The following is a 13,779-nucleotide window of genomic DNA, read 5'->3' as shown; positions in this document are numbered from 1 at the left end:
ATAAACAGTGTTTCTAATCACATTACAGGTATTAAATTATGATTTCCCAACGCACGAAAATGGTGACCTCCACCGTTAACATATATTTAAAAAACTAGGCTTAAGAACTGTGTAGTGTTCTAAAGCATACTGAGGAAAAGCCGTTTAGAATAAAGTGCAGGAATGTAACATCTACTAATAAAAGCCCAGTTCAATAGCTACTAAATCTGACCTGAGTGTTTTTCAGAAATAACATCTTCTACAAGGGTTTAAATCATGTCCATACCAAAAAATATTACATTCAAAAAGTTACATCAAAGGTGATTTGATTTAAACAGAAAGTAAACAAAACTGCATATTCAAGATAGTTTAATAATATGTATTTTCTGAATTAGAAATATCACTTTCTTAAATGATTAAAATTACTAGTGTAATGACTGATTTCCCCAATCACTGAATTACATTATTTACACATATAATACAGATTGACTGTAGTTGAAACATTATTAAAATAAAATGTTTGATACAAAGGATTTGTTTCTTTATAACATAACTTTAGAGGGTGCCCAAACACCCATTTAAAAGTAATTATCCACTAGCATTACGCTATTTAAGTGCAAACAATCTTTTTAGAAAAACCTATGATTGCAGCATCCATCTTCCTGAATTACATTTGTGAAGCCAGAAAGTAATGACTTTAATTTCCCTTGAGAGCTTTTCAGGTTAACCATCTCTGGTTTAAAAAAAAGCAGTGCAAAGAAAAAACCAAACAGTAATATTCTAATTTATAACACCATTAAACTTACTTGGATTTAAGAAACATTTTATTTTACACCTGTGGATGTGTGTTGATGTAGGTATATGATTAAATTACACTGAGAAATACAAAGCAATTACTATTTTTAATTGTAGCACCAAAAGAAGCATTTTTAAGCAAAATTCTTCCTTAGGTGAGCAGCCTCAAAGTATTAGATGTAAAAATATAACTCATTACAGTATTATTTTGTAAAACACTATGTGATTCACATAACACTCTGCCTTTAAGAATTTGTGATGCTCTCTGGCTGAACAGCAGCTCCTGGTTCCATTGTCATTACTTCTTGTTCTGTGTTCAAAGGTTTGCTAGGAGGAGTGTGATGGCTATACTACAGTTCCACTTGGAGAATTGGCCTGGTTTTGGGATGGCAATACACCCTGCAAACAAAGCAGTTTACATTAATCCAGCAAGAGAATCCAACAGTTAGTTTGCTAAACACTTATGGTTGCAGACTTTTCTTGAAGAGTATTTGCATACTCAACTTATAATTGTAGATCACATCATTTAAAAAATTTTAGTGAATAATTTCACTCAGATACAGCAAAACAACTTCCAAGATTTAGGACATGAACAGAAGATCAAGGCAGTAACAGTTGTAGTATGGTATAACAAGCAAGAAGTCTTACAGCATCATAAAAAGAACACTGGCGCAAGTTTTCCCAAGCTGACTTCAGAAATATCCTCATACATCTCAACAGTAAACTCTTAAAATAGAGATTTCATGCTACATTAAATGTTCAGTTTATCAGTGCCATAGAACACTTGGGCTTCTTCACACAGAAAATGTAATAAAACCGCACAGAATAGTTTATCTTATACAGTATCTTACAATGTTAGGAAAAGGAAGTGAACTACAAAGTGTGTCTACATTATGAACCCTTTGCTGGGAAAAATTAGTTATTTGCTGATGTGATTCGTCCTTTCAGATTACTAATACTCCTTGCAGTTTATAGTTTGTACCCATAAATACAATTGCCCATAAGTAATTTTACCAGAGTAAAAAGTTTATTAATGAATGGGTTTCCAATCTGATGCCTGAAATAGCAATTTGAAGATTCTCAGCCAATTTATGTAACCTTTGGACAGGAACAGATGCTTCAATCTTAAGGTAAGGAAGATAAAAATTTCTGGCTCTGTTTTTTCACCAGACAAATGTTCTGGTTTTTCAGCAGACTAAATAGTCCTATGTAATTCATTCAGATATTACATGGAAAATTTCAAGGATATGAGCCATTTTAATGAAGAATGCCTCTCCATGAATGGGACACTAATAAGGGACTCTGCCCAATATTTGATGTGAACTGTACTTGCAGTCCATAAATTTTTAAGCAACTGTTATGTCATATTTTCCTCTGACAATTAATTTTTTTTCAGTTTATGGCTTAATAAGCCATAATTTTTGAGATCAGAAACTGATTCCTGAAGTTGACAACATAGGTTTAAAAATGTAACAGCCGAATTTCTGATTTGTACACAAACCTCTGACATTTCAAAGATCTGCACATAACATTAAAATATACTCAAAAAAGCTTTATTTTAATTATTTGTGGGTGGGTGGTTGGGTGGGAATCCTTCATATTCTAAAAAAAACCTGACTATCCAGATATTTTTCTTAAACTTTGTATCATCCAGCTACAGTTGGTCACACTCAAGATTTAAGCCTACTTGTAATGTAGAATTAATTACATCTTTGGAATCTACAGGAGCTCTTTCTTGCTCTCTCCCAATACCAATAAAATGCTAAGAAACAAAGAGTTTTTGAAACAAGGAAGTTATACAATGAACACTTGTCCTAAACAAGACAAGCCATAAGAATCTGTTTTGACACATTCATACTCCAAAGATCTAACAACTTTTTTTTTAGCTAAGATACTATTTCTGGTAGAGGCCAACAACAAAAAAATAAACTGATTTAGTCCACATCCTGTATATTTTAAGGCCAGCATAAATAATTATTCTGCTAGGCATTCTTTATATTATACAATAATGCTTGATACATTAGAAATTCAGCATGGAACTTTGGTCTTAATACTAATGTTTAAAATTGGCAAAAGGTGTCATTAAGAATAAACTCTTTTTTAAAAAATATAGCATGAAGAAGAATTCAACAGAAATTAAAAATAATCAAATGTGAAATCAGATGCAATCTGTTTATTAAGCTGATCTAAGTAATGACAGCCACTTCTGCAAGCTCCCTCCCCAAAGTAAAATCAGTGCTAACAGACAACTCAGTCTTGTGAGAAACAAACATTATTGTACAATCACGAAATTTATCTCCAAATTCCCTTCTCTCAGATATGATAACAAACAATGTAATTGTATTATTTCCCTATTTTCTCAAACCAAAAAATAAGACATGTTTAATACCACTAAGCAAGAGCAACTTGACACCTACCTCTCACTCTTGGTATATTTTAAATTATTTAAAAACTATTATTTCAGAACTTTAGTAAGTATGGCAAACAGTAGGATCCTTGTTATTCTAATACATATATGCTCATAAAGTAGTAAAATTAGCTTACAAATGACAAAAAATAATTAAATTCCATAACCCATTTCTGCAAAAAATGTCCTGCTCCCCTTTTCCCCCGTTTTAAAATTTCTCAACATATATTTCTGCAAAGCTGTGCACACACATATGGTATTTGTTTGCAAAAGTTGCCTAGATTTGTTTAAAATCTTGTATTTTGTCAGAGTATAAGACTATTTATTTATTGTAAAACATATTTAAAGAGATATTTAAAAGATCACTAAGAACTTTAAAAAAGGCCAGAATATTAATTCAACAATTCTGCTGAAAACACAAGTTGATGAAAAATCGAGAGAAAATACTTGCACATCAGTTTTAGCTATGTCCTTTCAAATATACTATTCATTATTCAGCTATCAACAGTTGCTAATACACCCTGTCCTTGTTTAGCGACAATTCGTTTCCTAAATTGGAAGCGAAATGGTCACTAAGTGAACCATGTGATTGAGAGAGATGTTGCAACGATTGCAGGTTGCTGCCATCTCATTTAGATAAAGTTCCCTTGTGCAGCAGTATCAGCATTCACTCCGGTGTGTGTTGTTGTCAGGCACACTGGTTGGAAAATGAGTTTTTTTAAAAAAAAAAAATTATTACCACTGTATTTGTGAACAGTTGCTAAACAAGGTGCCGCTAAACAAGGAGTGGCTGTACCCTCAAAGAAAACTGAAACAGGAGTAACATTCTGGGTACTCATCATAATTTATAACTGCAATCTTGATAAGGAGTTCCAACTACCTCTATTTAGAAATTTAACTCCAACATCAAAGATTCAGCCTTCATATAAGAATTTCTGTTCTGGCAATATGAATTAGTCTTCAAAGTTATACATACAACCTGAAGAAAGCACTGGAACTGGCAACTGCAAGGCTGAAATTAAAAGCATTTTGAATTCCTTATACTGTACTCTTCTTATTGGATCCTTTCTTCTGATTCTGGTAAAATATCTACCATGGAAGATTAAACAAATTCCACCCATTAAAGGTTTTAAAGTACACCCTCCTCAAGCTTACTGAAAAAGGAGCAACACAACGAAGTGTGAATCATCACATTCTCTTCAATATCCACTTCCACTAAAGTTAGCTAACTTCGCTTTTTTTTCAGCTGAGTATTTCCTGGTTCACATAATAGTAGTAGGCAGTAACTGAGCATACAGGGGGCTGGCAGTCTTAAAATACAGATCAGAGACGCACTTAATATTTACTATCCATGTTAAATACACTAAAAATGTTTTCCAGATCCTTCCCACAGAGAACATAAGCAAGAAATACTTTTCATTTAGTACAATTTACTCTTGCTAAATGACTTCACTTTTACGCATGGCAGAAGTAAGACATTTATCTGTGAAAGGGAATTAGTAGGACACAGCACATTGACTCTCGAGGATGGCACTAACTTAAAGGGACAACAGGATTTTCTGAATCTATTCTTTTCATACATGCTTCTTTATCAAAGCACTCTTCATAACTTATCTTTATTTAATGAAAAGAATGTTACAATTCAATAGTACTGTTTTTTTAAATCAAGTATAATGTTTTTTTAAAACCAAGTATAATCACTGATAATTATTGATTCTGAAAAGCTTAACAAATAAAAACATGCATGTAGTGTGCTGAATAAGTCAAGCGATAAAAACATGCATGTAGTGTGCTGAATAAGTCAAGCAATTTTCTTGGTCAAATAAATATTCCAGTTGAAGAAGCAGCAAGATTTAGACAAAAGATTATGCAAATAGGTGGGTCTCTCCCTTCACACACAAATAAGGATATAGATGAAGTCTGATAACATATAAGAACAGTCTTAATTTGCTCTAAAATTAGGGAACTTGTTTATTTAACATTAAACAAAATGTCAGTTTTTAGACTTCTGGAAGAAGATTCCACTCCTAAAAGTAATTAACTGTATGTGTTTAGTTCATAAGCCAGGTAACTGTTGGCTCACTTTTAAAAGAAGGTCTAATCCCATTTAACTAGACCTGTGTTTTATAATATATCACAGTGATAGTACTTATATGGTAAATATATAAATTTTATTTCTACATGTAGGGTATCACAACATAGTATTATTAATTTAGGAGAATACAGCATACTCCCAAGGGCAATCACAGTATTTACAAAGCTTAGTGCTTTTTTCTCCATTGTTTGACACCTCTGAAAGCTCTTGGGATTTCTTAATTTTCAGAACACAGAGCAATCCATTTTAATATTAATCTGAATAATCTTCACATGCCATCCCTTGGTTGGGGATGGTTGGGAATTATATATGAAAGATGTATAGTTAGAATTTAGGCACAAGGTAGTTATTACTATTGCGACAAGCTAAAACAAAGTTCCGTCTAATGTTAGGTGTTCTATGTCAGCAGGAAGAAAATATCTTTTTATCTTTTTACTCACCAGTAAGTTTTAATAGTGCCTTCTAGTGTTTATAGCACAATAATGAACAGAGTTAAGTACTACAAAAAAAATATAGATTACTAGTAAAGTTGTTACATTAGATGAACTTTGGGGGAAAAAACAGTAAATGTGTTTAGAACTTCATTTTGGAAGTACCAGCTTGAAAACACACCTTGGTTTCCAAAACGATTAAAGCAATCCAACTGAAACTAAAATTGGTCAGCAACATCTAACAATATCAGCAATCTATATGAAAACTGTTTTTTTTTTACCCCTTTTAAAAAAAAATCTGCCAATTTAAGTTTTGGACTGCCTGTTTATGCACCTAATTCTGATAAGCAACTCATAGTGACTAATAATAATTAGTGATAAATAATTAGTGATTAATAATGTTGATAAATAAAAGAGCTCCTATAGAATCCAGAAGATATCAAATTTCCATTTCAATAGCTCCTTATAGGATTTAGATAACCATCTTCACTCCACGGTTCTATCATTTAAACTGGAAATACCAATGTATCAGATGCACTACATATTCCTTCAATTAATTATAACTGAACAGGATATACTTATGATATATTAGCATGATAACGGAATAATAGTAAGAAATCTTAAACCAACATTTGAGATGGGCATGAAATACTCAAGAGATTGTGTATCATTCACTTAGACTCATTTATAAAAACCGCAGTTACAGAAGCAGCAGTTACAGGGGCCAGTTTTTCAGAAAGCTGCCTGTTGCATTTAGTGAAGTATCAGCTGTGGCAAAACAACATTGCAACTTCAGGCATGAGAAGCACTACTGACAATTAACTATATTTTACAATTCAGTCTCATTTTTTATTTAATGTCAGTATACAGAGGACAACCCCGGTAAGTTGTAACGTCAAGTATTTAGTAGGGTTCTTCAGCTGAAACAGTGACATAAAATGCTAAAAAATAAGCAGTAGGAAACAAACATGATTTTTAAAAATTATAAATATATGAACAATACTTATTAAAGCTTCATTATTATTGCAACAGTCAATTTAGTTTAACAATTTGTTATGTTAGAAAGGCTCTTATGAAATTTATTTAAATTGCCAAGAAATCAGATGGACGTTTATAAAGAAAATACATATGAATTTACTGTTGATTTTCACTATATCTTTACAATTTTGTACAGAATAACCTAACGTGTCAATCTTAACAAATTCATGTATACAGATTTCATAAATGCAGGGAAAAATCTTAATTTTAAACTTTATACAAGTTATGTGACAATAAATTAGCTGGTTTTCTTTCAACACAAGCAGGCCAGCAGTTATTCTTTAGTAGCTTTAAAGTTATGGAAGGGAGACATACATGGTCTTTTCAAGTACATTACTGAGTTTCAAAAGATCAAGCATTTCTGCAATGTTTTTGAGTGACTTTTTCTTTCTAATTTGGATATCCACATAAGGCAATTACACTTTCTTGGCTTCACAGAAGGAACTGGCTAATTTTTGACTGGGTATAATTAATAAACCCACATTCATTCATCCCAATAACTATGTATAAGAACATTTCAAGGAATCCTTGGATCCTGTTTAAATCATTAAATGCAACATTATGCCAAACATAGCTAGCACTTCCCCATAGCACTTTATATTTCCATTCAATAAAATGATCTTTGCCAATGAAAATTTAGCTTTAATGCAATTTATCATGCTCCAATATAGCATCACAAAATGTCTGTTCAATATTTCAGCACTGAACTAATTTAAATAATGATGCTGTACTACAGTTGCTGTTTATTGAAATGATGTTCTATAATTTAGATCTAATTTTTTCTTGTACAATTTGGTTCAAATACTGTAAATTTCAATACAAATTGAACAAATTTTATTATACAAATTGGTAACACATTTACTCTGCCAGGGTATATGCTGCCAGTTCACTCAACTCTATCTTTATTATTAGTCAAATCTTACTATGAACATTCAAGAATAAGTAGCTACAAGTTTCCCTGAAATTACAAGTGGTTACTGATGAGTTTGGATAAAATCTGTCAATGAAGGCAACTCCTGATAAAAATCTAGGTGTGACTACCATCACAAAAGAAATCCAAGAGCTTTCTTGCTGCCTCTACCAGACTAACAAACAGGGAACTACTGGTCAAGAGATTTATAAGCAGTTTAACTTTCTCAGTGAAACAACGTATTTTTTTACAAAGCATTACTGAGAAGCTTTGATGCCAGTAGAATAGGCAGTTTTCCCATAAATTAGCACAGTTCTAAAATGTTGCTGTTATATGCAACATGACCTTATTTTGTATTTTTATTGAACACAAATACTTTACATTTTAACACATGTCTAAACTGTATTTTGAAAGAGAAAGGACATGAGGAAGCTCAAAACATGTGAATGCAGAGTAGGAAAACCTAGGACTTGTAGTGTAAGTCTTCCTACTCCAATCTGACAGTGTTTCCTTCTACCCTATGGGTTCCTGATACTGAAACCATAGTTAGATACTTCAGCCATGGCAAATAGCAGCCAGACCAAAGCAGCTTATTCTAAGGAATGAGTGTCCATTCTAACTTGTTCTTCTGTAGAAACATACCATTTGCCATCCTGACTGCACCAGTCTGGCAAAGACAGCTGGGAACAGAAAAGGCTGGCTCAGTAGCAATGAAGATTCAGACTGCACAACTGGTTGAGTCTTCTTCCTCAACCTGGAGTTTGTGACCCTCTTATCCAACTGAGATCTTCTGGCAAAGGTGGATAACAATTTTAGCAGCCAAAAATGGATGAGTGGAAACTATATGTTAGGATCCTTGTGGACAAATGACAGTACAGGAAAACAGCAGCTTTAAACTCTTTAAAATGAAGCTAAGGGAATAAGCCTCGGATAAGATAAATGTATGCAATGTGTAACCCAGGGGGAAGAAATATGTTACCATATTTTTGAAGATTAATTAAATAGGCATAGAGTTTAATTAAGTGCTCTCCTATAAAACAAAAAGAAAGGTTTCTGTTACAATGACCACCCTGGCCAGAACCCTGTAAACATATCACCTAATTTGCTAGTTTAGGCCAGCTGAGTAAGCTCACCAACTGCAAAATAAAGAATAACAACAACAGCAATAAGAAACCCATCCTAAGTAAACGCATCCTAAATAAAATGGCATTTACAACAGTGTGCAATATTAGTTTTCAGAGACCTCATGAATAGTATCAGCATGAAACTCACCTTACTTAAAGATTTCTGCATTTGCCAAATATAGAAATCCTAGCTTTTGATACTGCATACTCTATCTCTGAAATATTTGAAATGTCCTCCAAATTAAACTGTTGCTCTGTGCAAGTTGTACTAATTAGTTCACTTCAGCTCCTTTAAGAATCTCAATCTAATAAAAATGGAAGTAACCTAAAAGCCAGTGTTAAATTACTTTGGAATCTCTTGTACATTAAACAGAGGGGCAATTCTTTCCCACCATGTAGATGCCCACTTCATCAACACATCTGCAAAATTACTATCAGCTTTCTTTGGCCCCTACATAGACTAAGATGGAAATTATCTTAACGCAAACGAATACACAGTTCTATTTATCCTCATAGTTTGCTTCCCCCACCCACATGAAAGTAATGTCATCTTTTTAGATTGTCTATCCAAGATAAGGCATACAGGAGAGACCACATATCACAGCATGCTTGTTGTGAATTTAACATTTGAATAAGACTTCATTACACATTACAGAGCAATCATGAAACTAAGTCCCAATAGGCTTTGATTTCTATTGGAAGAACTCTACTTGCGATAATTTTCTGAAGTCTGTGCACTCCAGGAATTGACAACTGTCAAGTACTTCATGGCTTATTCTCTGGAAGATGTTTTAAAAGCGCCCCATACTACATCTCCCCCAAAAAAATCAACCATCAGCCATTCAGGATACCATTTTTCTCTACCACTGCCCAAGAACAAATCAGATTTTGCTAGTACTGATTCTAGCTCCAGCTCTATTGTGTTGGACTATAGGACAAAGAATTCCCCAAAGCTTTATACATGGCTATTTAAGGAATCATATTGTGTGGAAGCTGAGCCCAGGATGACCAAGTGAGTGCACAGAAATCACCTCAAGTTTTTAAAATCTTGGCTACAGCCTGCAAATTGCTAATAAATATTGAAGACAACCTTTATCAGCATAAAGTGCTAAAATTTAAATTGCTAATTTTGTTAAATATGAAATAAAACGTTACCACCGCCAGATTTAAGCCTACGGATTTAATGAACAATGCATGAGTTAAAAATACTTTTAACATGAAAGTAATCTGAAGTGACAGGGAAAATTATGTTGGGATACATTCTGCTAAGGGACTTTTGTGATCTTACACACAGAAATACTTGAAGATTGATATTAAAAGTCAGAATATTACAATGCATATTTATTATCAGTTTATTCAAATTTTAAATGGAGACACTACAAATTATCCTGATCACTGAAGATTTAAAAACCCATCACTATGAATAGCTTTCAAAAAAGGTGAGAATATGTTGTTTATTGATTCCTGTCAGTTAAGTGTCTGAAATTCAACTGTCCAAAATGTCACACTAGATCAAGCTACAGCTTATCTAAGCTGTATTCCTGAATGCCCTTGCAACTTCCTCAGTAATTAATTTTTAGATTTGTTTCAATTATGTTATATAAAAATAGTTCTGAAAATATAAGAAACCTATCACTGACACTTTGGATACACAACACATCTCTGGCTGGAAGGCAACTGTATTTCAAAAGGACCTCACCTAGGCCAGACACTTCAAATTGTTCAGAAATACGGCATGCAGTATCCAAAAGTATGGCTCTGAGGAAATAATTTTTACATTAAGCGTAAAGATTGTTTATATTCAACATTCATGTATGTTTTGAGGAAAAAAAAACTACCTATTCAAGTTCTATTTCTTTGATGCAGCATTAAGGATTAAAACTTACCACTTTACCAGGCCTTGCCCATGTGCAAATAAATCCCTCCTGACAAGCAGTGACTATACAGTCTTCAAGAAAAATTAACACAGTCAGTCTTTCATGTGCTATCTTTTTACAGATAAGAGGCTCTAACAAGGGAACATCTTCCATTCTGGGGCACAGAGGTGTTCCCAAAGTTTTTGCTGGGTCTGTTTTGGTTTTAGTAACTAGATTCAGTTTGTCACTGCTCTTACTAGATATATGTCCCATACTATGGTTTCTCTTGTGATCTTTTTCATGGTGTTTTTCCTTCCGGTCATGTAATGATAAGGTTGCAAACTTACTAACACCAGAGGCAATGGCACCATCCATGACACTGCTTTTGCTGCCAGAATTGGAAACTGCAGAATGTGGAAGGCTATTGGAACGTGGAAGAGGTGGGGGCACAGAGTTTCCAGGTGGTGTGATGCTATTTCCATTACTTCCTGGGTTAGCTCCACCACTTCCTGTGGGGGGACTTGTGGCAGTCATGACATTTGTGTGTGTCCTTGCTCTTGAGAGGGGCTGGTGTGGGAAGAGGATATCTTCTGTTAGGTCCCATAAACATAGCTGTGTGTCCTGGCCTACTGAACCAAACCTATATGTTACACTTACAGGGCGACTCTCTGTAGAGTTCCTTTTTGATAATCTTGACTGCGTGCTATTTGCTCGATCTCGTCCAAAATGGAGGAGGTCTTGGAAGTCCTCATCACTGCCGCTGAATTCCATTGGATCATTTTCTTCTACACTGGTTGTATATGGATCAAAGGCCACAACACTGACCCACGATTTGTGCCCGTGGCCTCTGGCTATCACTCGACAGTCCACAAATGACCAGACAGTCACTAAATCATCCTCTCCACCTGTTACAATATATTTTCCATCTGGGCTCCAACATGCACACAGCAGTCCTCCAAAGTAGCTTTTCATTGTACCATGCAACTCAACTGAATCAAAGTTAAACACACGAAGAAAGCCATCCTGACTTACACATGCCAAGAATTTTCCATCTGGAGAAAAACCAAATTCATTTAGGGCACCCTCACCTACTGTCCATTTAAGTAAAGGGTTTCGTGTAGATTTGCTTTTGCATGTATGGACTGCAAAACTTTCTCCTTGTTTAAGTAGCTGATAGTGTGGAGCTGTGGTACCACAATTGTGTTCCACATTATACAAGTACATATTGCCACTGGAATGAGCTACTAGAAAGAGACTTTCTGAACCAGGCACCCATTTTACACAAGTTACTCTGGACTTGTCTATTAGCCTCTGAAAAACAAAAGAAAAATATACAGTTATCGCAATTCTGCATTGTTCATGTAATATTAATTCTTTGTCAAAAATACATATTTCTTCTTGCAGAAAACTACTAGCCCATGAAGATTTCAGTGGTAAGATATTGTTAAAAGCATACTTTTCTTATAAATATGAAATAAGAATATAATAATCAGCCAGATTTGTCATGAACACTTCTTAGTACAAAGTTTGGCTCAGGAAATTATACATATTCCATAAAGAAAAAATACTCATCTTTTAAATTCTGGCTTACATGTAGAATCAGAACAAAAAAACCTCTGACATTATGACACTTTTAGATATTATTGCTATTATATTGAAATAAAAATGGGAAGAAAACATTGCTTTTAAAGTTATGCATACTTTGAAAGACAGTGACATTCAGATTTAACTAGAGAATTTGGGATATAGGGAGAGAAAGAAGCAGTAGAAAGATCCAATGTCTGAAAAAGTTCAAAGGACTGAGCCAATAAGCACATATTGGGGCTTGGGGTTTTTTTGGTCTAGAATGAGAAGTTTAGACATTCAAAGTCTTCCTTCCTTCCTTCCTTCCTTCCTTCCTTCCTTCCTTCCTTCCTTCCTTCCTTCCTACCTACCTACCTACCTACCTACCATTTTTATGCTACAGCAAAAAAGACTTTGAAGCTGTATGCTAGATTTTCCAATAATTTTTAACCATTATTCAACTATTTCAAGCCCTTTAAGTGAAACAAAGGGCACAGAAAATAACAGATAGAAATAACAATTTCTTGAAACCAAGCATAAATTACAAAATTGTTTCCTTCTCCAAAACAGTATCATATGGCTTTAACTGGGATATAAATTTCATAGGTGTATTCTGGAGCTCTTAACATAGAGGCTTCATACTGGACAAACCATCACATGGCTTGTATCTACTTATAAAAGCTTAACGGGTTTATTCCAGTCCTGTGAAAGCAACAAAGCCTTCCTCCATGGAAAAAAAAATCCAAAATTCACTGAATGCTCTACAGTTGTACAAAATTACAGTATTACCAGCTTTTGAGCTTTAAGAACCTTTTATCAAGCAAGCTGATTGAAGAAGAAAGTGAAGACAGAAAAAGTGAAGCTCATTTTCGAGCTGGGTTTTTTTTATTTAGGTAGGTAGGTAGGTAGATAGGTAGGTAGGTAGACAGATAGTATCTGGAGGTAAAAGAGTCTTGACTTAACAACTAAGATTTTTACTTTTAAAAATAAAGAATTGGGAAACATTTCCTTGTACCATTTTCACACCATAGTTTAGGTGAGTTCTTACCACAATCTAAAAATCTGTAAGTCTGAAGCTCCCCATTACATCATCTAACAATGTAAACTGATACAATCACAGTTCCAAAATCACCCACCCACTTTTTTTTATCTCTAACCAACTTCCCTTATGAAAAAGTCTTGGAATTCAAAAGCCTGTAGTGGTTTTGTACAACTTAAACTGGCCCCAATAAAGGTATTGCCCCTATGCATTTAGAGTTATTCAAGTTATGGTAAACTTGGATTAATCTATGTAACTCTTGTAATCTTCAGAGAAACATGAAATATAATAATCCCATCTCAACATTATTTTTTTCTCCCATTATGTTTGATTTAGAATACACAGCATGAGAGTGTTGTGTTTTATTGCACAACTGGAGCTGAATAGGCTGTATTTATAGAGGCATAAGTAGGTGGTAAAAATACTAGTTTTTCCTTGTCATGAGCCATAATTTTTGATGCTGTATGTGAGTTAAAGGTAAATAGTAAGGCTGTACTGAAAATTTTGGGAAGGACAGTCCTGAATTGTAGTCCAGCAGATAT

General features: G+C 34.0%; 1 protein-coding gene across 7 annotated transcripts in view; it reads right to left on the bottom strand.

Annotated features, from left to right (window-relative positions):
* Positions 1-13,779, bottom strand: part of WDR20 (WD repeat domain 20) — a 60,037-nt gene that overhangs the window by 11,070 nt on the left and 35,188 nt on the right. For 3 of the 7 annotated variants that reach the window (XM_063290338.1, XM_063290337.1, XM_063290339.1), the window contains exon 3: positions 10,666-11,946. The exons of 1 other annotated variant lie outside the window; for it this stretch is intronic. In XM_063290338.1, the coding sequence (XP_063146408.1) occupies positions 10,666-11,946 (1,281 nt within the window). Of the gene's footprint in view, positions 1-331; positions 1,174-10,665; positions 11,947-13,779 lie in introns of those variants that run through there. 3 more of the 7 variants (XM_063290342.1, XM_063290340.1, XM_063290343.1) reach the window with 3 other exon arrangements.

This window comes from Candoia aspera, chromosome 1, assembly GCF_035149785.1.
Source record: "Candoia aspera isolate rCanAsp1 chromosome 1, rCanAsp1.hap2, whole genome shotgun sequence".
Lineage (NCBI taxonomy): Eukaryota > Metazoa > Chordata > Lepidosauria > Squamata > Boidae > Candoia > Candoia aspera.
Note: the sequence above shows the minus strand (reverse complement) of the source record. Positions and strands in the feature narration are given on the sequence as shown.